This window comes from Phycodurus eques, chromosome 14 (genome assembly GCF_024500275.1).
Source record: "Phycodurus eques isolate BA_2022a chromosome 14, UOR_Pequ_1.1, whole genome shotgun sequence".
NCBI lineage: Eukaryota > Metazoa > Chordata > Actinopteri > Syngnathiformes > Syngnathidae > Phycodurus > Phycodurus eques.
The window spans coordinates 10474250-10497433 of record NC_084538.1 but is presented as its reverse complement, the minus strand read 5'-3'; the positions used below and the strand labels follow the sequence as shown (position 1 = coordinate 10497433).

General features: G+C 40.5%; 1 protein-coding gene across 8 annotated transcripts in view; it reads right to left on the bottom strand.

The window, feature by feature from the left end:
* The window catches only part of kidins220a (kinase D-interacting substrate 220a), a 58233-nt gene that overhangs the window by 22424 nt on the left and 12625 nt on the right, over nt 1-23184 (bottom strand). For all 8 annotated transcript variants that reach the window (XM_061695629.1, XM_061695631.1, XM_061695630.1 and 5 more), the window contains 16 exons: nt 22112-22309; nt 21936-22034; nt 20766-20864; nt 20540-20638; nt 20283-20460; nt 20037-20201; nt 19765-19944; nt 18923-19088; nt 18676-18827; nt 18265-18365; nt 17986-18171; nt 17681-17821; nt 14600-14837; nt 14282-14373; nt 10800-10944; nt 10489-10651 (listed from right to left, as the gene is read on the bottom strand). In XM_061695629.1, coding sequence (XP_061551613.1) covers nt 10489-10651; nt 10800-10944; nt 14282-14373; nt 14600-14837; nt 17681-17821; nt 17986-18171; nt 18265-18365; nt 18676-18827; nt 18923-19088; nt 19765-19944; nt 20037-20201; nt 20283-20460; nt 20540-20638; nt 20766-20864; nt 21936-22034; nt 22112-22309 — 2402 coding nt within the window. The remainder of the gene's footprint in view (nt 1-10488; nt 10652-10799; nt 10945-14281; nt 14374-14599; nt 14838-17680; nt 17822-17985; nt 18172-18264; nt 18366-18675; nt 18828-18922; nt 19089-19764; nt 19945-20036; nt 20202-20282; nt 20461-20539; nt 20639-20765; nt 20865-21935; nt 22035-22111; nt 22310-23184) is intronic.

Here is a 23184-nt window from a genome sequence, read left to right as displayed (position 1 = left end):
GGGTAAAGGTATGGTTAAGGCTTCATTAAAATAAATGCTTAAAATGGCATTAATGTCCAATGTAGTAATATATGAAGCTTTTATTTTGAAGTTGACGGAGAGGCAACGTGTCACGGTAAGAAACGATTAACAATCGTTGTATCGGCTGCCTTGACTTTTAACTTTTCAGCTGGCCTGACCGCAGGGGAAAAAAACGGCACAAGTAAATAGAGAGTTCTTTGCAGTTTGTGACCGTGCACAACTGACCAATCAACCAGAGCAACGGAGACGTACCCTTTCTTGACAATTCACTATATTGACGGGGATTTTCAAATGAAAACCCGGTGCTTATAGCCTAATGTTATTGTATTTTATGCATGAACTGTATTTGCTTGCATTAAGTTGCAATTCGTGATTGCACTTTGTAATAGCATATTTATCCAGTTAGCCCTTGGTAAAGTAGAATTTTTTGGGGTACATTTATTTTTTATTACTAACTATCATTTATTGTTAAATATTTATTTTGCAGTGAAAACTGTTACATATTGTTTGTTAAAAAGTAGTGCAATAAAAATAAAAGATTTTTCCCTAACGTAGAATAATTATGACTAATAATTGTGATAAAATATTGATACAAATAATTATTTTGGCCAAATAATTATTTTGGCCATAATCGTGCACACCTAAATTGCACCAATAAACTCAGATTCCTCGGAGGTCATACAATTTGGCTGTCATTTTCTAAAAAAAACATGTTCTTCTAAAATTGCCCAAAACGTCAGAGTTTCAACCATTGATGTACATGCTGCAAAGCAATACATCAGCATAACGAAAAACTCAGTTCAGTGAGCATCAAAGGATTACCACATTTCCCAAAAGAAGGCGCAGCCTAAACAAGGGCTGTGAACACCTTAAAAACAAGAGCAGAATATATATCACCTTATGCGTTGTTACTTTTCAAAGTCAAGAGTGTGGTTAAATTATTTTTAACTCTTGGTGCATTTATGATACAGTTAATTACCCTCCACATTACAGCTTCGTCGAATTTGGCAGGCACAATGTTTTTTATCAAACCTGAGATGAATTGTGCTGTCTCCCCCCCCATCTTTAAATAGTCCGTCTGAAAGGCAGGTGCAAACCAGTACGCAAAGAGGTGACAGCATAGCGCAGGCATAATGAGCCAGCAGGGAGACCTTTTCCACTAGTGTAAACATTTTTGAAACCTGAAAACAAACAAAACAAAAATTATCATGACATATCATCTATTCAGCAATTAAATTTTGGAGTTTCTGAATGAGCTAAGGCCTGACTGGAGCCAGTTACAAGGAGTTATGCCATATCAACTAAGAACATTCCAGACACAGTAACAACTGGTGCTGGCCTGTCCCAGAGCAGCTTTAGGTATGCTGTCCCAAGTTTGAAATGCAATGTTACACAGAACAGGCACATGTATCCAATTGCCAAACACTCAGAACGAGTTCAATCAAACAAAACATGGCTTTTATGCGGTTGCTGGCTTCCCCAAAATTATCTGAGCGAGAAACGTATTTTCTTTAACTCAGTAATTTAGCCTCTTCCACTAACAATTCCAATTCCATCACTTCAAATTTAATTTTGCGCTTCTCTCCCAAATGTTCCATGGTGAAAACAATCAGAGCTACCTAAAGCACAAAATCCTCTTTTAAATACAGTGATTTCTACCACTTTTATACCTGTTGCAAACATTTGGGGATCTTAGGAAATGATCCAAATCTGAGTAGATGACACCCAAGATGCCAACCAACAGCATAAGGCCCTAAGTGAGATGAGGTGAGAGATAGCAGGAAACAAGACGACTACTACAGTTTTTAATAATTTAGCCACAATGCCCGTTTAATCCCAACGCTCAACTCTTGTCCTTAACCTCACCTGACAGCAGTTTTGTTTGCAGGGTTCCGCTTCCTGCGCTGTGTGAACGTGTTTGTTTGTTGAACACAGCCGGCATCTCAGGGTCTAATTAATTACACAGATTCTCTGAGGAATTGAGGGTGACATATGCTCTTGTACTGGTGAGAGAACGAGTGTGTCTGTGTGGAAAGAACCATAAACACCAGTTTTAGGCCTGACTAGATGAGGACATATGTTCAATTGCATTGGCAAACATAGTTTGTATATTAGCACTTTTACCACAACTCTGGTGCGAACATGCGGTCAAGTCTGCAGCATCCATTAGGTTGTGTGTATGTGGGTTAGTGTAATGATCAGAAGATTCAGGTGCGGTGCCAGAAACCCACTTCTACGTGCAGCAGGGGTATCTTGGCACACACAGGGCACCAGATGTCAGAACCTGCTCAGTGGACCAATGACACTTTTTACAGCTGAAAACAGGATTTGGGCATCCAAGAATAAGCCCGCTGTGGGGACTGAACAGAACATGCACTCATTGCAACGCAGAAAACTTTTTCAAAATTTAAAATCAAACATTTCAGTGTACAGTTTGCAACCTAGGCAATATAGAAATCTGAGCATGTGACGGGTAGTAAAGGGATGACCATGCCTCCCAATTTAATTTCCATGACAGTCTGTCAACAGTTTGCTCCCCTGTGTTTGCAAGAGCGTCTCAATCACTTCTTGGCTGTTGTAGTCATTATGTCTAGCCAATTATGCGACAAATGAAATAACACTTGAATAACATCGTATAAGAAATTATTAAACCATTACTGAAGTGAAAAAAAGGATCATTATGGACAGTCTAGGAGGTTTTTGCCTGAGTCAGGCACAAAGGGCATGACAAGTGTCTTGTTGTCGTCAGTCCCTGTGGAATTGACAAGTGGGTGGCTGTAGGTAGGAGTCAGATCATCTGTCGAACAGACGGTGTGTTCTATGTCTGCACTAGAATCTACTGGGCCTAATTTTAAAACTGCATGTTTATCTATTTAATGTGGTGCAGCTAATTAACAATTCACCTGTGTTATGTTCCACCCATTTACTTTCTATAGCATTTGTCCTCATTCGGGTCGCAGGTGAGCTGAAGCCTATCCTAGCTGACTTTGGGCGGGAAGCGGGGAACACCCTGGGATGGTCGCCAGTCTCACCCGTGTTATGTTCCACCCATTTACTTTCTACAGCATTTGTCCTCATTCGGGTCGCAGGTGAGCTGAAGCCATCCCATCTGACTTTGGGCGGGAAGCGGGGAACACCCTGGGATGGTCGCCAGTCAATTGGAGATTTCAATGAACAACCATTCACACTCACACCTCTGGACAATTTAGAGACTTCAATGAACCTCATTCGCTTTGCTAATATGCATATCTTGGAGATACGGGAGGAAGTTGCGAGTACCCGGAAAAAAGACACACAAGCACGGGGAGAACATACAATCTCCCCACAGGAAGGCCTGAAATTGGATTTGAACCATGAACCTCTGGACTGTGAGGCAAGTAACCGAACCAATTCCACTGCCCGTCATGTCACAATGGAGCTTAAAAAGTCAGGTAAATGTTGTTCATCATGGCAGCAGTTGACTGAGTCAGTGCCTGCAACATATTGGTTTATGAAAAAAGCGCATTGTGCAGGTCCATTACTTAACTCCCCCCCCCCCCTTAACATTCAATGAATGTTAAATGGGGGGGGGGGGGGGAACTAAAATAACAGCAAAAAAATAGGAAATGCTGCTGTTCATTTGGAATTCTCAAAGCACTGAAAGTCATTCAGGAACAACATTGTGCAGAAGAAGAAATGCAACCAATTAAAGCATTATAGTCATGAGTCTTGAGGAAAATCCAGAAGTTAATCTACATAAAGACTAAATGGCTGAATGTAATGTAATGACTCGAAACTACATCAAGGAAATCAACAGGAAAGGCATATTAATTGTATTTAGAAATGGTAGGGGGGCAATCACCATGAAGAAGGAGAGACTCCAGTTAGCTTGTTGTCATTAAGGCTCTAATGGCAGCCAAACTTGGGAGAAAAATGGACCCCTGAGAGGACGGAAAGGATGAAGACATGCAAGAGTGCCGAATATGATAGTCACAAGGCTGCGAGCTCAAATTCAATTAGTGTATGAACAGACAAAACAGCAGTACAAACAGGAATAGTAATAAGCTAGTCCAAAACACGACTTGCTTCATTTCGTGTTGAATCGTCAGCGTCGGTGTTTCAGGCGGACCGCAATGTTGTGCACAGCTCAGACTTTAATTTGTTTATTTCTCTTAAAAAAGTTTGCGTGACAAGTTCTGGAAATCAGTTACTTTGAATGCTTTGACTGAATACTATATATAATTTGCAGGTCAGCACCCCCTCTCATTCTACCATTAATGATTTAAACTGCTGAAGTTATAAACCGATTCCACATTCTCCATCAGATAAGAGGCTGCACTGGTCTACGCCCATTAGAGTAATTAGCACTCAACATTCTCCTTTCATCCTTTTGAGACATTTTACAGCCCTTGTACAGTGGAACCACCAAAGCTGAATGCCCCAAAAGCAGAATTATTTCCAACCAAAATTTACTGTGAAAATATTCTGACGAAATTTAGAGGTTGAACAGACAGACATTATTCTGTGTGATAAGATGAAAGGTGTCAGCAAATCTTGTGAAGCTTTAGTTCAATGAGCATCTGCAAGTGTTTTTATTTCATTATGACAGACATACCACACTAATGGAGCAACTGAAAATAGAGTGTGCTAACATAATTTTTGTAAAGTTCACTGCAGACATCTTTCAGGTCAATACTTTTCAAAATCAAGGTCTAGTTCCAATTTTGACATGTAAGGGATACTGAAGGGAAACCCCTCCAGAAACAAACAAGAATTGAAAGAGGGTGCAGTAAAGGCCTGGAAAAGCATTTCAAATGAAAAATGTAACGGTCTGTTGAAGTCAATGGGTCGCAGTCTTAATTCAGTTATTGCAAGTACGGGTTATGCCACCAACTATATTAAATGTTATTCACGTTAAGTTAATTTAATCATGTCTGTTCCAATACTTTTGCTCACTTGAAAAGTGGGTGGTTTCAAACAAAAGGTGCCCGGTTTTGAGTTGTTTAACACATCTAGATGTAAATACCATGAAATAAAAGCTGGAATTCTGAACTTTTGTCTCATTCATCTTTTGATCTGAAACCCAAATGTCTTCACTATACAACAAAAACAAAGGAATTTATCTTGCCGTTCCAATACTTTTTGAGGGGACTGTTTATATAAAAAAAACTGTGTGTCAGGCATCTTCAAATGGTGAATAGTTTTACTTCATTTGACTGTTTTTTTTTCTTCTTTTTTTAACCGTAAAATAAATACCGTTAAAATATTACTAAAACTATTGCCTGTACATTTTGTACTTAGAAGGTTATACTGTAATTCCTTAACTCAGAACCTTTTTTGGGCACGTTTGTTCATTGATAATTATTTATTCATCCTCATGCTTAGAGATGGGATGTCACAAAGAGTTTCTGTCATCACTGAGTAGATCTGTGTTCAAAATATTTGCCTCCAACTTAGCCATGTATTGGCTAACCCAGATGAAAGCTACGGTATTAAATCTTAACATCACCTGACAAGGATTAAACTTGCAGCCCTTTTTTTCCCCCAATCTCTAAAGCAGCATTCAAAAATAACCTCTGAGATTCATTAGGCCTAATTTATCCATTCTGTGATTTCCAAACGCAAATGTTCTTCTCAGAAGCTTATAACGAGGAGAAGAGAGGAAGAGTCCACTGCCATGTGACTGAGATGCAGGGCGACAGCTGACCTATAAGGGCTGACTCACACACCCCCCACCCCTTCACTTCACCATTAATATATTCACTTATTAACGCTCAGGGGACGTGCAGTAATAGTGTGTAAGAACTCGCTCTGTGCTCTGCAAAAAAGTAAAATGTGCAAGGTGCGTACACACAAAATAATGCAATATATATTGCTTGAATATTAAAATGAAGCTAATTAGTGAGATTGCAATGTCACTGTCTCAGGATTGCACTGTTACACTAAATCTGGGTGACCAAAAGAAGGGAGTTAAAACTTGCAGCTGAAAATGCTAAAACATAAATTACTACAACTCATTATACATGGATGATAATGTTGTGTGCCAGTGTAGTTAAGATAGAACAATAATAACAAATAATTTCCATATATAGGACTCTAATCAGTATTTACCTCTGAATTCAGCCAGCTCACAAATAAATAATCCAACATTGACGACAATCACTAAATTTATGCAACAGGAAATACTCTTATCAATAGCTTTTTCTCTCTTTTCCCTGTGGTGGTGAATTGTTTCACATTGTGAATGGTACCAGTACAAGTACATATATTGTCAAAATGCAATCTATTACAGTAATTAGGTTGCTCTTGTTGTGTGTGTCGAAACTGCATTTAGGTGTGTCTGGATGTGCATTTTTTTTAGCTTTTTGCCCATTATTGCCTTGGAATCTGAAGAGACACACAAACCAAAGACCTGATTCTTATCAATGGAAGATTTGTGCATGCGATAAGGCCCCAAGGCGAGGCCTGTTTAAAATGTCATCATCATTAACGTCATTTGTCCAATGGCCACGGCGAGACAGAGCGGCCATTTGGAAAGACACCCAGTGAGGAGGAAGATGAAGACAGACAGCGCTGCTGGTCAGGAACAGGAAGATGTTTCATGAGGCTTAATGAGCAAATGTGAGCGCACACCCACGTTTTGTGAAATTACAGCTTTTTCTTTTTTTTTTGGACTTTCTTTTTTCTTACAAGCATGTCGGGTTTACATTCTATAATAGTGTGGTGATACAGACATAGATCATCATATTCAAAAGTTATCAGACTTACATCATGATCATAATCTGTCATTCTCTCATTAACAGAAAGTGAAAAAATATTGTGATTAAACAAAAATGCTGTTCTAATGAGGTGTTCCACGGATGCAGGGGGCCTGTCTGTTGAATCTAGCTGGCTGACCGGCTGACAGTAAGTGTGTGTGACACTTCCCTGCCGCAGGAGTCGTAGGCGCTAGTGTATTGTGACAGAGTGCAACCTTTAAAGGCCAGCAACTGATGCACAACTGCGCCCAAACCCCAGCGACTCAGCCTGCGACGGCTCTCCGCCTAAGAGCATCTGTGCCTGCACAAGCACAAAGATGTCATGTCACTGCTGTGGTGTGCACACAACACTGTCCCTTAGCTGCTCCAACAAAGACATCTGAGACTAATTTGACCGCTTCTAAGTAAACCATGTCAAGTCATTAATCTATCTTGCACACTTTAATACAGGCATAATTTGATGCATGCATAACGAAAAAAAAAATACAAAATGAGGAGTTCAAAGCTGTGGCACTAATTACCATTTGAAGGCTGTTGGAAGTGAAAATCATCTACTGCCACCTGCTGGTCAAAATTATACATGCTAGAAAAAATCCATCCATCCATTTTCGGAGCCGCTTCTCCTCACTAGGGTCGCGGGCGTGCTGGAGCCTATCCCAGCTGTCATCGGGCAGGAGGCGGGGTACACCCTGAACTGGTTGCCAGCCAATCGCAGGGCACATACAAACAAACAACCATTCGCACTCACAGTCACACCTACGGGCAATTTAGAGTCTCCAATTAATGCATGTTTTTGGGATGTAGGAGGAAACCGGAGTGCCTGGAGAAAACCCACGCAGGCACGGGGAGAACATGCAAACTCCACACAGGCGGGGCCGGGGATTGAACCCGGGTCCTCAGAACTGTGAGGCTGACGCTCTAACCAGTCGTCCACCGTGCCGACAGAAAAAATAAATAAGGAAAAAAAAATACCTTTATATATAATATATAATTTAATTAATGTGTTTACCCGGCAACAAGTTCTTTGCTGAAGCTTGCTAAGATAAAGCTTTAAGAAGTACAGTAGTGGTGTGATGTTTCTTCAGGAACTGTATAATAATATTATGGCTGGCCAATGTGCACTTTACGACAATCTTGACCTTTTAAAATGACGTGAATCTCAGTATTTTCCTCACTGGTTAATGACACGCATCTAAACTACATTTTCTTTGAATCATTTATTGTGTACGACAGATTTATATTTTTCAATATTAAATGTGTCTTGATAACTGCTGTTTGTGTTGTGTTCGATGAATATGTCATTTAAAATAGGTAATCAGGTCCCAAATGATTATGCATATGCTGTTTATGTTAAATGTCCTAAATAGTCTAAATCGATGCCATTTACATTGAACACAATTTTTTGATCATCAACAATTACATTAGCTTCTACAATATTCAGGATTATATTCAACAAACCCAGCACCACAAGAAGAGTATTTTGGGGTGCAAAATTACTCACAATAGGCTGTTCCAAATTATATACTACAGTGTATAAAATACAAAATAGGTTCTGAAGAACTGAGCTGCTGTTTGGATGTATAACTTCTCTCCACTTTCATAGATTCCTTTCAAAGATGCTCCACAGGTTCTCAAAAGTGTTGAGGTCAGGTTATGATGGTGGCCAAAACACGTTTTCTCCTTTTATACCCACAGCAGCCAAAGCTTTAAGGGTATTATCAACAGCGTGGTAGTCAAGTGAAACTATACAATATATACAGTATAGTACACTATACAATGAAACTATTTGACTGCGGAAGCCAAAGTTCTTCATTTTATACAATGGCAGCATTGGTTAGTTTCGCCTTGGAAAAATGGATGATCCTGCATTGAAGGGTTGTTGGCAGAGATGGGGGGGACTCAAGTCAAATTACTTGACTTGAGGTGGCAGTTTTATGACTTGCGACTTGCTTGCCAAGAGACTTGACTTTGACTTGAACTGCATGACTTGACAAGTCATCTCACTTAGAGTTGGAAATCTGCATTTTAATTAAGACAGTTTGCCTTTCTTTGAAAGGAAAATTTTGGAGGGGGTCATTTGCACCAACCTGGCAAAAAGTCTGCATTGTTGCGCACTTGCCTGTGTGACATAGCCACCTGCATGAACAACGATGGAAGGAGCTCCAAAGATACTAAAATTTGGATTCAAGGATTATGTTGTCGATGAAGTCTGCAAAAAGAGGATGGCAACCTGCATGTCTTGGAATTTGCGCATTAAAGAGAGAACAACAACAACAATGTTGAACTTCATCCGCCGCTACAAAACTCAGAAAAACAGGTCAGCTAATATAACAGTTTAGCTAGCTGGTCAAACATTAAGTTTCATAGACTGGTTTGGGCAGACAGTGCTTATTGGTGAACTAGACTTAAACGTCACTAGCGCTTAAATTGGATTAACAGCGGCCGATGCGGAAGTCGAAAACGGCGAATTTTGCCGAAAGGCGACTGATTTGCATGTATGCAAGCTGTCTGCACTATGTACAGCATATGAAACATAACCTTTAATATAATGACCATTGTCAAATGTCCAGTGTCAGTGCTTCTAAATTAGATTGTTTAATTCTGAACACAGCCACATCCCTAGTTATGTGAGCATGTGCACACGTAAGCAACCACATTATCTCTGTTGTTTATTTTTACTTCTCTCAAAAGAATTCAATTTTTTTTCCAAATGAGTTGTCAATGTGTGTCACATTAAAGGTGAAAAAAAGTTGAAGATATTTATTATGGTTTTTGTTTAATGTTGTTCTCTTAGGAACCATAGGAGTTAGAAGGCTGTCACCACAAACCAAACAGCATTGTTTGTCCAGAAAAGTTGAGTTAAATTGAGTTTGAAATTTAAACTTTAAAACAATTTAGTGCAATAAATTCAATCAATCATAATCTCAGTTGTTGTTCATTTAACTTTTATACGGTGTTAATAATTTTTTTAGTGTTATGATTTGTGAAAAAACACTTGCTATATTGCTTAAACCAAGTAATGACTTGACTTGCTAGAAATTTTGTGGCGACTCAACTTGACTTGATTTTTTTTCCCCCACTGTGACTTGGGACTTCCTTGAGACTTGAAGGTTAGTTATGACTTGAGGTTTGCTTGTGACTTGCACATATGTGACTTACTCCCACCTCTGGTTGTTAGTATTCACGAGTCTTCTTATCTTTGATAATTGCACTTCAGTTGTATCCTTCAAACTTACTGCGCTATCATCATATTATAATAACTCCCTGGATCCCAACCCTATTCAGAAAAGTCCAATATGTAATTGAAACATGACGGGCGAGTGTTGAACCATCTCACACAATGTGAAAGTCATTTTTACAGTTGGACTGGTCTCCACGGAATCCAGACCTTAACCGCATTTAAAATAATATTTTGGCGAATAATGAACGCAACTTTTGACATAAAATCTTGGCAAATGATGAATACAACTTTAGACATAAAGGTTATAATATTGCTTAAAGATACTGCATTGTATCAAAAAGACTAAAGGCTATCCATCCAACCATGTATTGGTATGTGTGATTTTTTATTTTTTTTGCTGTGTCAAGAACTCATCATTTTACCTTTTTCACATAAATCACATGGTTATACTATTTTATAATGAGGTCTATGGTATCGATTTTAGCTACAAAACATGGTGACTTTTACTATATTGGCCTATGCATGAAGTATGCTTATGCATGTTCATACCTCTCATAGATCGTCTTGAGAGAGACCTGATCAGACACTCCATCACTCTCTTCTAAAAAGAGGATGATCCATGATGTCCTGTAAGGCCACTCCTCGGTTAGATTGATCCACGACGCCAGACGATCCCAGTTGAAGATTATCTGATTTGCTCGCAAAAGACGACCTGTCAACACAGAGGGCAGACATGGCCTGTAATCGCGCCGTAAAAGCCATGAAAATGCAAATAACACTAATAAGTCACTTGTGAGTCAGTGATTATAAAGGAGAATGTCATTACGAAAGATGATGAATTGAGGAGTGAGAAGGTTTACCAGTGATGGAAACAATATTGAGTAGTCTCCTCATGGTCTGGGGGCTGATGTCACTGAACCAGTCCTCAGTCACCAGCAGCTTTGTCAAGTCAAAAGACATCTGTCTGGTGATGGTCCTCTGCATCTGGCGCCGCCGGTATGTGTCCTTCGAAGATAGCCATCATTTAAAAAAATTACAGTTCCATGAGTTAATGTTACATGCTTGGAAGGGTAACACGAGTCCTAATGGCATAGGACGCTACACTGATGATGTTTAATTGTAAAAACTGCGACTTTAACTAATCAACCTCAAGAGATTCAATGCAGCTAAGATGAGTTCCTGGAATTTGTAAGTTGGCAGTATATGTCCCCTGAATGCAAACTGCATCATGAGACCCCAGAGACGGCCTTCAGCGTCACCATGTGATCTCAGGCCAAGTCACTCAAAAACATTATGCCTAAATAAACGTGTCTCATATTCCATACCTCATTTGCAAACAATTCATTTCATTAATGTTCAATGCACCTTTTCATATGTAATATATGAGGCTAAATTCACGGGAGTCTGTTAAGATTATCTTGAAAACAAAAACAAAACAAAAAAAGAACAACAAATGGGAATCTCTCTGAAAGCAACATTCTCATACAGCAGCCTTTCCTGTCACATAATCTGCCAAAGAAAAAAACTCTCTGTGACTGCAAGAGAAAAACAAATCAAAGAGCCACTGTCCCAAACAGAACAGTCATGACATGACACACAGGCTAGCTATTGACACAGATCTACCGGGGAACATCTGTGATGATATCAGACAGCTGCCATGGTCATGAGCCAAGATGAGGGTTTTGGTTGACTTTGAAGTCATAATACCACTTTTGTGACCTCTTTCTGGGAGATGAAACATATGGCCACCACTCAGTCAGGGCCCAAAAGGTCCAAGTTAAAGATAGACTAAAAAGTTCAAGCTGTACATCCGCTTTGCAAACAGGCTACCATTTGACTGGTCAGACTGTGAAATTTATTTGATGGTAAAACACGTATTTGGTCGACAGCTCCCAGAAACATGGCCTTAACATCAATTTCAATCAGAAAAGTCTGTTGTATTTTCCTAGGTCACCTCAGTGTTAATAAATAATATTGATGCCATTTGGTCGGTGGCGGGCTGTGAATTTGGTACCTGAGCCTTCAGTGGGGATTTACCCGACTTATTCCACATCCTAATACCGCCACAATCATGATGCAAGTACAGAAACCATCAATACTACACAAAAACGCTATATAACAGAATGTAACTGTGCCACATAAATCAGCTGGAACAGTTCAGAACTTGGTTTGCTCTGACTAACCAATCAGAGGACAAAAAAATGCTGACGTTATTGTGGGACAGCCACCTGGCCCTGTGAGGTGAATTGGTTACAGAAACAATCCCGGTGCTGACGTAGCCTAAATTACATCGACCAACAGTATTGTTTCTGTAGGCCCTGGACCGATTAGATTAATATGGCAACAAATAAATTCTGATTGGACAAAAAAAAAAAAAAAAAATCTAATATTCGCAATACACAAACGTACTGAAAGCAGTGGAGCCTATAGAAACACATCAGAATGAAGAGAATAAATGTTGGGAATAAATTAATACAATTTCATGGAACAAATATTTGTATTTGGGCTGTACAAGAAGTAGATCAGTGCTTATTCCCAGTGTTTGGAAAGCAGCGGAGGACTTGCTGGTCCTGATGGCTCACCGCTGCCTTTACTTACTCAAATATTCACCTAAATAACATAAGGCACAGAATGTTTCAACTTCCAAGCAGTAGGAGCTAGTTTAACTGTCACAGAGGTAAATATTTGTTTACAGACTATCTACATAGTAAAAAAAAAAATCATCATTTCAAACTAGAGAATGAATCATGAAAATGAGTCATTCTGTCATTTGCCCCTTCGACCAAGAGAATGAAAGGGCAGGATGCTTCCAGAATCAAAGGGGATACCACGAGCATTTCAGTTTGACAGGGGGAGAAAAAAATGTTTAGCAAACAAGTAAGGGAGGCGGGGAGGAAGTGGAGGGTGCGTGATAAGGTCTCGCAGGGGGCAGGAAGGCATCAGCGACAGCAGCAGAGTCGCTTAGCCTCCTGCCAGCAGAGTCGGTGCCAGTGTTTTGTTGCGGAGGCCCACTGCTGCTCAGCCTTGTCATTAGATGGTGGCAACGCAGCAGGAAGGATAAATAGCCATTACATCAATTACACCAGGAGCCTTGGCTGCACACCCAGCTCTTTCTCTCTCTCTCTACCTATCAGCATGTCTCCTGCTGTCCACTGGCCTCCACATCGCCTGCAAAAGCCACGCCTGCACTGAGCATCCTCTTCAGGAGGCGACGGAAATTAGAAAGCAGCAAGGGTTTTTATGGCGCTAAGTCTCACCCTTGGCAGCACACAGTTTCCTGTCCAGGCAGAGTTGATTGTTCAAAATACAGTGATGAACGATTTACGATACTGCCTAATCAATTATTTTAGTTTACTTGGCAAATCCATAAAATTAACTGCCCCCTCAAACTATCTCAACATTTTCCATGTAAATGATTCCCATGAGTATGTGACAATGCCCATAGAATATAAAATTGATCTTACTGACCTTATACAAGGGGCTCACACATCTCTGTGTTGGCTGCTAAGTACAATAAAGTTGACAATGTTTTACTATTAAAGTTTGAAAAATGGAATGGACTGCTTCCTGTGCCACAGGCAACAACAACGCAATTTTATTGTTCCTTTTCTCCTTTCACATGTAGGTGTCTGTGCTTACAGATGTGCAGGAAACAACTGTAACACTTAACACTACTAATTAATTCAGTTTAGTATAATAGTAGTAATACCATTGATACATTTAATTACCATGAGTATCGTTAATATAATTCATGATGTACACACAACTTCCTTACCCCTGTTGGAATCCCACTAGCTTATTACTCTCAACTCAACCGGTTGAGGAAGATGGCCACCCTACTCTGAGTCTTGGGTTTGTTTGAGGTTTCTTATCAAGATGGAGTTTTTCCTTGCCTCTGTCACCTAGCGCTTGCTCATGTGTGTTTCGGTTAGTTTGTAAATGTGTCATAACCATGGTTCTAGACCTGCTCCCTTGAGATAACTACCAGTAACAATAAAATTGACTTGACATGAGAAAGTGAGCTGCGTTAAGTCTTTGTCAAGCGACTCATCTCCGAAGTAGTAATCTTGTCACGCGTAATCAAAAGTACAGTATTTATTGTTTTTACCTTTTAATATTAACAATGACTATCTTATTTTTATACTTTTATGATATAGTTGAGAATGTTAAAATGTTATCTAAAACATTACTTATGTGGTTAAGGTTTTGTTGTGGTCTTCCATTATTATCTACGGGAGTAATGGATTCTAAACTTGAACAAATTAGACGTCAACCAGCGTCCTGAAATAGATTGTGTTTGACTTCAGGGGTTTTACTGTCCATGATTTAAAACAATCTTTACCCTGCGGTTAAGAGCATTCTTGCTGCCAAACTTGGCCTGGTCTGGAGCCAGGCTATTCTGAGACATCTTCCTGTCAACATCTTCATTCCAACCTGGGATTGAAAAAAAAAAAAAGAAGGAAAGAATAGAATGAGGTAAATTCTCAGGGCATTGACGCGATCGCAACTGGACTATTCTGGTTGTCTTAGAAGACGTTTCCCCTCTCACCCGAGCAGGCTTCATCAGTTCATGCAACAAGGCTTAGTTAGGACACACTCGCCTAAGAATGAGGTGAAATATTATTTTCCACGAAAGGTCCTCAGATGCATTTTGCCGTACCTTCCGCAGCCAAGCCGTCGCCATTACTGGGTGCCGCCATGCAGAGCTTCCTGGCTGTGCTAAGACCTCTGCTGTTGAGGAAAACTGGCAGGTGGACAATGTTTCTCATGTAGTCATGGCCATTGATGTTGGAGTCTCTTAACACACTGTTGAGGTTTTGGTTGATGGCTTTAATGATGATATGAGGGTCGCTGGCGAAGATGGAGATGAAGGGCCCCTTGGAGAAGAGAACTCGCACCTAGCAGGAGAAGCAGCCATAAAACATGTCAGGCAAAGAGGAAATAAAACATAACGAGTTGGTTTATGGATATCTGTTTTTAACACAATTTGTTGTTATTGTTTTTTAAATCAACAGTAACAATATTTGGATGAGCATGTGAAGCTGACCGAGACATACAAGTACATACAAGTAGCAGCGGAGGCAAACTGTGAATCACAAGTTCATCACGCCGCAAAGCGCATTAGGGGTTTTTCTACCAATCAGCCCAGCCACTTTGAGTTCCTGGTAGCAGGAGTTCCTGTGGCCCATGTGGTTTGTGTTTCCATCGCAGTTATTAGTTCAGGGTGACTTCAGCAAATGAGGCTGATGTTGCTCATTACTGACACACTACTGGATCAAAAATAAATGCTGGCATTTCAAGCTTTCAATGTCTTATTTTATATCCTAATCAAAATTTCCAATATTTTTGATACGTTTAAAACCTAATCCTTTATCCAGGTGAGGCAATTAAGAACTGATTCTCATTTGCAATGCCAACCTGGCTGCAGTCTACAGTCTTTGAGGTAGGGAGTGTTATTATATACAGGTCCATTTCAATAAATTAGAATATATTTATTCTATTTCATTAAGATGATATACCTAAATAGCTTGTGCAACAGAAGCTTGCAGATGACTAGAGATGTGATTTATCAGTTGGAAAATACAACAGGGACATGAGCCTGAAGCCTTACACTGTTGCAGTACAAATTTGAGAACAATAAATCACATATATAATCATGTGCAGTCTTCTAAATGTATTTATATACAGCGGCTGAAAGAAGTATTTAACGCATCACAATTTTTCTCACTAAGTATATTTCCAAAGGTGCTACTGACATGAAATTTTCACCAGAAGTAGGGAACAACCTAAGTAATCCATACATACAAAGTAGAACAAAAAAGATCAGAAATTAATTTGTGTGTAATAATGTGAAATGACACAGGGAAAAAGTATTGAACACATGAAGAAAGGGAGGTACAAAAAGGCATGGAAAGCCAAGACAACACCTAAAATCTATCAATAATCAAACAGCAATCCAACCCCTTGTCAGTGCAAATGAAAATCAGCTGGTTCAGTCCTAATTGATGGCCTACAAAAAGGTCTCATTGCCATGATGTGAGTCAAGACACATCTCATGATGGGTAAGAGCAAAGAGCTATCTCAAGACCACCGCGGACTAATTGTTGCAAAACATAACGATGGCATTGGTTACAGCTGCATGTATAAGCTTCTGAATGTTCCAGTGAGCACGGTTGGGGCCATACTACGTAAGTGGAAAGCCAATCATACCACCATAGATTTGTCTCGATCAGGTGCTCCTCACAAGATTTATGACAGAGGAGTGCAAAGAATAATCAGAAGAGTTGGGCAGCGGTGGACCTTGCTGCCGGGACAGCAGCGGATCTCACCACTGAGGACTCTGTGGTTAAGTCCGCTGCGGCTCGCCACCAAGCCCGTCGATGTAAACTCGGCGAGCACATAGTTTGTCCAGCCAGCTCCATGTCCAACAAGTGCGGCTCAGCGGGAAGACCTAAAGATCGGTGTTTGGAAGCATCACGCCCCTCAGCCCCGGCCGAGGAAGACGCACAAGCCTGCTTGGGCTTGGACCTCCGTTAGTTAACGTGGCAAGCCCGTGGCGAGGTCTGCCACCGCTACGTTTGATCGGTGATTCAAAGTTATGCTTTTCAATGTATTTTAATCCTCTTATTTCGAGCCTTGTGTGACACCGCATAATGGTGGCTATGTCAATGAAAAAGTAAATGCCCACGGAGGTCTGTCAACCAATCAGTGTTCGTCAGCACAGCCTACACCCCCCCCCCCCCACCCCAAAGAGTTCCTGGTAAACTCTCAGAAGACCCTATCCGCCAGGAGGAATGAAATAATCCAGGGGGAACCTCTCGTACCCTAGTAATATTTTTTTGGTGCCCACACAGGGGGAACTGAAGCTATCAGGGTAGCTAGGGAAGTTCCTGCAAAGGAAAAGCGCCTCTGGTGATTCATCATGTATCTTTCTACAGTATACAATCACATTGTTTTTTACCAGTGACTATTGAAGGTCACATCTGCATTGGCCGCACTTTTCACTTATCTACTTTTTTTTTGTAGTCTATGGTTTTAGGTGAGAGTATTTTTGGCCAATACTTTCTTGAATAAAATCCAAAATGTATTACTTTAACACAATCCACTCCACTAACTTACTTGATATGGTCAACATCTTCTCATTGTTATAAAATTTTATTTTGAACAGGAATTAACAGTTTTAGCACAACAACAGTCCTGTGTGAATTTGTTTAAAAGGAATTCATCTCGTCAAAGAGGACCATAGTGACTTGCCGCAGAGTCTCACAAATCTTGTACCCGCAACACAAATTCTTGGGGATTTTCCACGGTGCTAACTAAAAGGCAGTGTCCGAGCGTCACGGGACATGGATTTGTGTGGCAGGTTTTCACGGTTTGTTAACCCTTGACCATTTAGCCTCACGCACAGGAGAATGAACCACCGTCTCAGCAGCAGCTGTTGGCAACATCACGTGAACTTCACATAATGCACGCACATACTTCAGATGAGAAAATTACATTAGCACACAGGAGGTTGCAATCTACTTTGGGATCACTCCACAAAATAATATTTGGCTAAAGGTGGAATGATTCTATTAGAGCAGCTGGGAGTAAGAAGCTAAACTTAAAGGGAAGCTGCGGCAGCTGAGAACAAGAGGGTAGTTGTATACCTCCGGTGTGTGTGCTCAGAGACAGAAAATTAGGATCATGGGAACAACTATTTTGAACTACAACAGTAACAACCACCACTACAATTACACACCGTGTCCAGCATCTGCAGCACTTTGTCCTGTTCACAGGCATCCAGCCCGTCTATGATGACGGCCATTCGTGTCTGGTTCTGGGTAAAGCCATCAATGGTCTTGGCCATCTTTGACATTAGCTCTACCTCATGCTTCAGAACCTGCCGTGACAAGAACAAATAAAGGCTTCAAAACATTTACCACGTAAAACCAGATAATTTGATCTTTCTGATAAATTACTAAAGAAATGTGTATTTAATCAATTTTTAAGATCTCAAGGAATCCAATGCATCTCCAATGGGATCAAATGATCCATTTAATCTACCTTCATAAAGCCTTCACTCTTGAGCTGGTGCAGGTTGTTGGCAGCCCTGTGCAGGCGTTTCCTCTGGGAGTTAAGAACAGAGTCTCCCACCTGCCACCAGGTCTTACAGTTAAGCAGCAATGCCAGGCCCACCACGCTGGCCATGGCGATCAGCACCGCGTTCACTGTCAGGTTTTCAGAGTCCACCTGGACAACAAAGGACAGATTAGTCTGAAACACAACACATCCAGATCATGTGTTTGTAAGAATATTCTGTAGTTTCTCATCTTTTTAACCCACCTTAAATATTACCAGCAAGGCTAAGCCAGCGATGAGGCAGCAAAGTGTCAAGGCAAACAGCACAAAGGAAGGCATGCAGCATGTCTTCTTCCACTTTTTACCTGGTAGGTGGGAGGGCAAGAGATGTGTAATCCTGCTTGTAATGTCCTAATATTAATAAAACCGCTTTCTTAACCATTTAATAATGCACAGATAAAAGTAAACACCAATTGTGTGCGGCCCTAATTGACTTATTGCTGTTTAACAAACCACGGTAACAGGAAGTCTCTGTCATACAACTGCTCGTGTCCAAATAAACAGCTCAAATGATAAAGACATGGCATCCAAATGAAATCTGGAAACTGTAAATTTAAAATATAAATCCACTCTTCAACTGTGACTGGCGTCATAATTGAAAGACAGCAAAGTCACCTTGGATCTCATCATTCTTGAAAACCCTGAACAGCCTGGTGGCCATGAATCCAAACTCCCTTTCACAAGCATCTGAGAGTGTGGCAATCATCTCAGCCATGGAGGTCTCCCCTCCCACACTGGATAGCCGATTGTAATCCGTGAACAGGAACCTGTCATCAATGAGAGAAGAAACCTCTCTCTCTTAACATGCAAAAACTCAGGAAAAACAGCTCATTAGGATGAGAGTTTTGTGTTTCACTGTCACCTGACAGGCAGTGCACGGGTGGTTTGCTCAGGCAGTTCGGGGGGATTGACAAACATCAGTTTGAGGAGGAGCTCCAGGTAGCCAATTTGCCTGGCAAGGCGGGTGCTGATGACCCACGCCCAGTTCCAGCTCTCTCTCTCACGTCGGCTTCCAAAGTACACTAAAACTGAAGATAAGACAAAACAGCCAAGATTTGTCATTTAATTATTTTAACATTGGTACATTCACAAGTATACTCAACGAGCGATCTGACCAGTTTGTTTTCTTCTTTCATGATTTATTTTCAAACATCTTTGTTTATTGGTTGTGTAATGGCGCCCTCTAGTGAGCCAAATATTTGAACGCATGTTTTTCCTATTACAATTCAGTAGACCGCCACGAATAGGGATACAGCCTCGCCACATATACAAGTATAAAATTTCCATGACGAGCTGGGTTCACTCAAACAGTAATTACCCTAACCTCTATAGTAATAGTTAAAACCATAAATATACCACAAACTATAATCCCAAAACACTGGGGAAGAGGCTCATAGAATTTCAAACACTTACAAACAAAATGTGCACAGTATATTGCCATTAAAAAAAAAATAAATAAAAAATAAAATGGGACTCGATAAAAAAATAAACCCACCGACCCACCCACACCCACACACAAATAGTAATGTTTTCCGCAAATAACGGGGGGATAGGGTCAAAGAAGAAATCCTTGAATAGGCGAATTCAGGAATGCTGAACCACGAATATGAGGGGGTCCACTATAGTGGTGTGGTGTAGTCTTTCAGTAGCCATTGAGCACGTAACAAATGAGTTGAGACAGTGTATAAAGTCTTGTCATTTTACCAAAGAAGATGTAAATCAAAGCGAGGAAGCTAAGGGAAACAGCGATAGCCAGCTTGTGATCAACAGTAAAGCCCAGTATCAAGGCCACTGAGCCACACAGCAGGAGGGTGAGGAAGACCACCAGCCAGGAAAACTGGAACAACGGCTCGATTTGCTGCCCTGCAAACGTCTTCATTTCATCTGAGAGACAAGCGGAGAGGATAGAGGCATCCTATTAACATACTTCAAATACTTATCGAAAAGGAGATTTTTCATGCTGTGTGAGTACCGACCCTCCAGTTTCTTAAGAAGAAAAGATTTCCCACTGCCCCACTGTGCGTACAAACCAACACAGATGGGTGGTTGCATGGTGGGCTCGCTGAGAATGTCTGCAAGAGCACTGCTGTACAGGTCGTAACCCAACATGTCCCCATCTGATTCAGTTGGGGAGAGGTGTTCTGAAAGAGAAACAATAAAGATGATGAATGGTTCAGGTTATTTCGAAAGAATCCTGAACAACAACAAGCAAATAGTCGTACTGGCGCCAAATATTTGTGTGAGTATGCTTTTCTGGTGCGTGCAATCGATGTTGTATGGTGTCTCTCCGGCCTTGTTCGGGCGGTAAAGGAGGCGGCCATCTTTAGGGTTCCTTAGCAGCAGCTCGGCCAGCTTTCGGCTCCTCCCTCTGATAGCGATGTGGAGGGGTGTATCGCCTTTCTGTTCAGTCAAAAGGAAGTTGAATTTTTTAGAAAAATGACTAAGTCATTCAGAGTTAAGAGTCATTCAGAGTCTTGACCTTTTCCACAGCTGACACTTTTGCTCCTTTATCCAGCAGCAGCTCGACGATCTCTATGTTCCTCATTTTTGTGGCTTTGATAAGTGGGGTTTCTCCCTCCTTAAAAGCAAGAATACACATATACTTCATTTAAAAAAAGATTTAAGACAATAATTTCATAGAAACAAAGTGAAGATGTGCACAGTACAAGAGCGAGAACATGCTATGTGGCAATGGAATGTTATACCTTGGTGCAGCTCTCCGTGTCAGGGTTACATTGCAGGATGTCTCTCACCATGGTGGCGTTACCTTTCTCCACTGCCCAGTAGAGAGCTGTCTTTCCATCCTGATGTGGAAAAAAACATTGGGAGTCAATTTACCACTGTAACAGCAACATAAAAAGCACTAGTGTCGAATTAAAGCTGAAAACCGAATATATAGTAAAATGCGGACCAAAATTATTTGAAAAATATGCCTCACAATCTTTAGATTTCTTAAGATTTTGCTAGACGTCAACAGAGTGAACATCTCAAGGATTAGGTCTATAAGTGTTTAGTATTTTCTTTGGCTTTTTTCATGTTTTTGTGATGGTAAGAGTTGAAAAATGTGATAATGACCATTCATTCGTTTTTTCACACCTCTTATCCTCACTAGGGTCGCGGGCTTTGGAGCCTATCCCAGCTGATTCTGGGCGAGAGGCGGGGTACATCCTGAACTGGTCGCCAGCCAATCGCAGGGCAATAACGTCCAATGTAAATATAAATTATTTTGACAGTGGTAGTGCAGCAACACAAATAGTACATGCATCAGAATTAATGGTTAGGAACTTACCGTAGCACACAGTTGAAAGTTTTTTAGAACTCTTATAAAACAGTAGTTAGCTTATTTTGACACTCATAGTACAGATAGGAATGTTAAAAAAGAGAAAAAGTGTGACACCTGAAATTGTATTCAGCAAGCCTCCTTCTAAAATTCCTTAAACGCTACACCTACAAAGCAAGTTTATAAGTTTTATTTTTGTTTCATAAAGTTTTCTCACAGTTCCTAGCTCCTTATTGCACTTTTATGCAGTATTTTTTTTAATATTGTTAAAATGTTACTTACATTACATGCACAGTTAATGATTTTAGCATTGTGACAGTTGGACAATGTAACAAATAAAACAAATGTCTCCAAACATGAACAAATCTTTCCAAAAAATGGTCAAAAGTTAGTGTTCCAATAATACAGTCATACAGAGTATCTCTAAAATGTGCCTGTTTTTTAAGCCCAAACATTTGCGTAAACTCTGAGCCGAGGATTTAAGTTAAATTGAAGTAGAAACAGAGCAAAGCAAAGAGTATTGAGTTGCAGTGAACACAAAAAGGCCTCCTGCTTGCTTGTAAAGATCAACAAAGATTCAGAGAGGAGTTCCTACCTGGCCCCTGACATCAATATCTGCATATTTGTTCAGCAGAGCTCGCACTATTTCCACATGACCTCCTCTCACTGCTCCTATCAGCATGGTCTCCCCACTCTGGAGGGAGGAAACAGTGGGAAGGCATTTGTTTTTCCATGTCGACCTCTGAAAAACAACTGTCCAATGGGTCTCACCCTATCTGGGATGTTAACATAGGTTCCGGCATCCAGCAAGTCCTGCACAATCTCTGTGTGTCCCTCCTTGGCAGCGATGGCCAGGGCTGTGTTGCCATCCTTGTCTGTCATGTTGACATTCGGGTTTCTCTTCAGCAGCTCCTTGACGATTTCAGTGTAGCCTCCTTTTACTGCCACAATCAAGGCTGTCATGGAGTTCTGAAAAAGAAACAGATACAAGTGTTATATCTAGGCTGTGTGCTAATTAAACCGACTGGTCATTAACTCAAAGTCTCATAGGACTAACAAATAGCTAAAAACTCAATGTAATGTGTTTGGCTGGGCTGTTAAGCCATTACGTTAACGGACTTGACTGTGTAAATGTGTGACTGCTGCCAAATATTAAATCCGTCCAAAAAGTTAGTGCAAAAATGCTTAAGAACTTGATGACAGAGTCGTACGCACAACCAAACATATGCAGCGGTACAATAAGAGACAATGACAGATGAATTTAACAATGTTTAGCACTGTGGTTGTAGCTTGATCGTGGTTAAAGTAGAGCTGAACTGCATAATACTGAGCTGTTTTTCATATTTCGGGTTCTCTACTGACTACAATGAAACCTCCAAAGTCAAATGTCCCGAACGTCAAACGTCATCAAAAGTCAAACCTCACAATGCATGACATTGAGCGAGATGCCCGAAAAACTTGAGCATCGAAGGGCTTAACTCCAGAAATAAGTTTTCTTCTTGTTTTTGAAATGCCACCACAGAAGGGCAACAAGTGATAGCAAAAAGGAAAGTGTGATGATAACCAAAAGACCCACAAATGAAACTTGGTGTGGCACAATAAAATGTCTGTACAATATGAGCAATACAATTAATTAAATATCAAACAACTTTAATAATTCCAAAACATGCCATTAGGCAACATTATTGCTCTGTAAACCCCCTCAAATAGGAATTTGAATCGCATGTGAATGACAATCAAAAATGCCATTTTGTATCATGTGCGCTTCCACAACAAAAATGTTATGTAGTTGTGGTTAAAAAGTGAAGCGTCCAGCGTATCGGTCATCAAAATGCACAAATGTT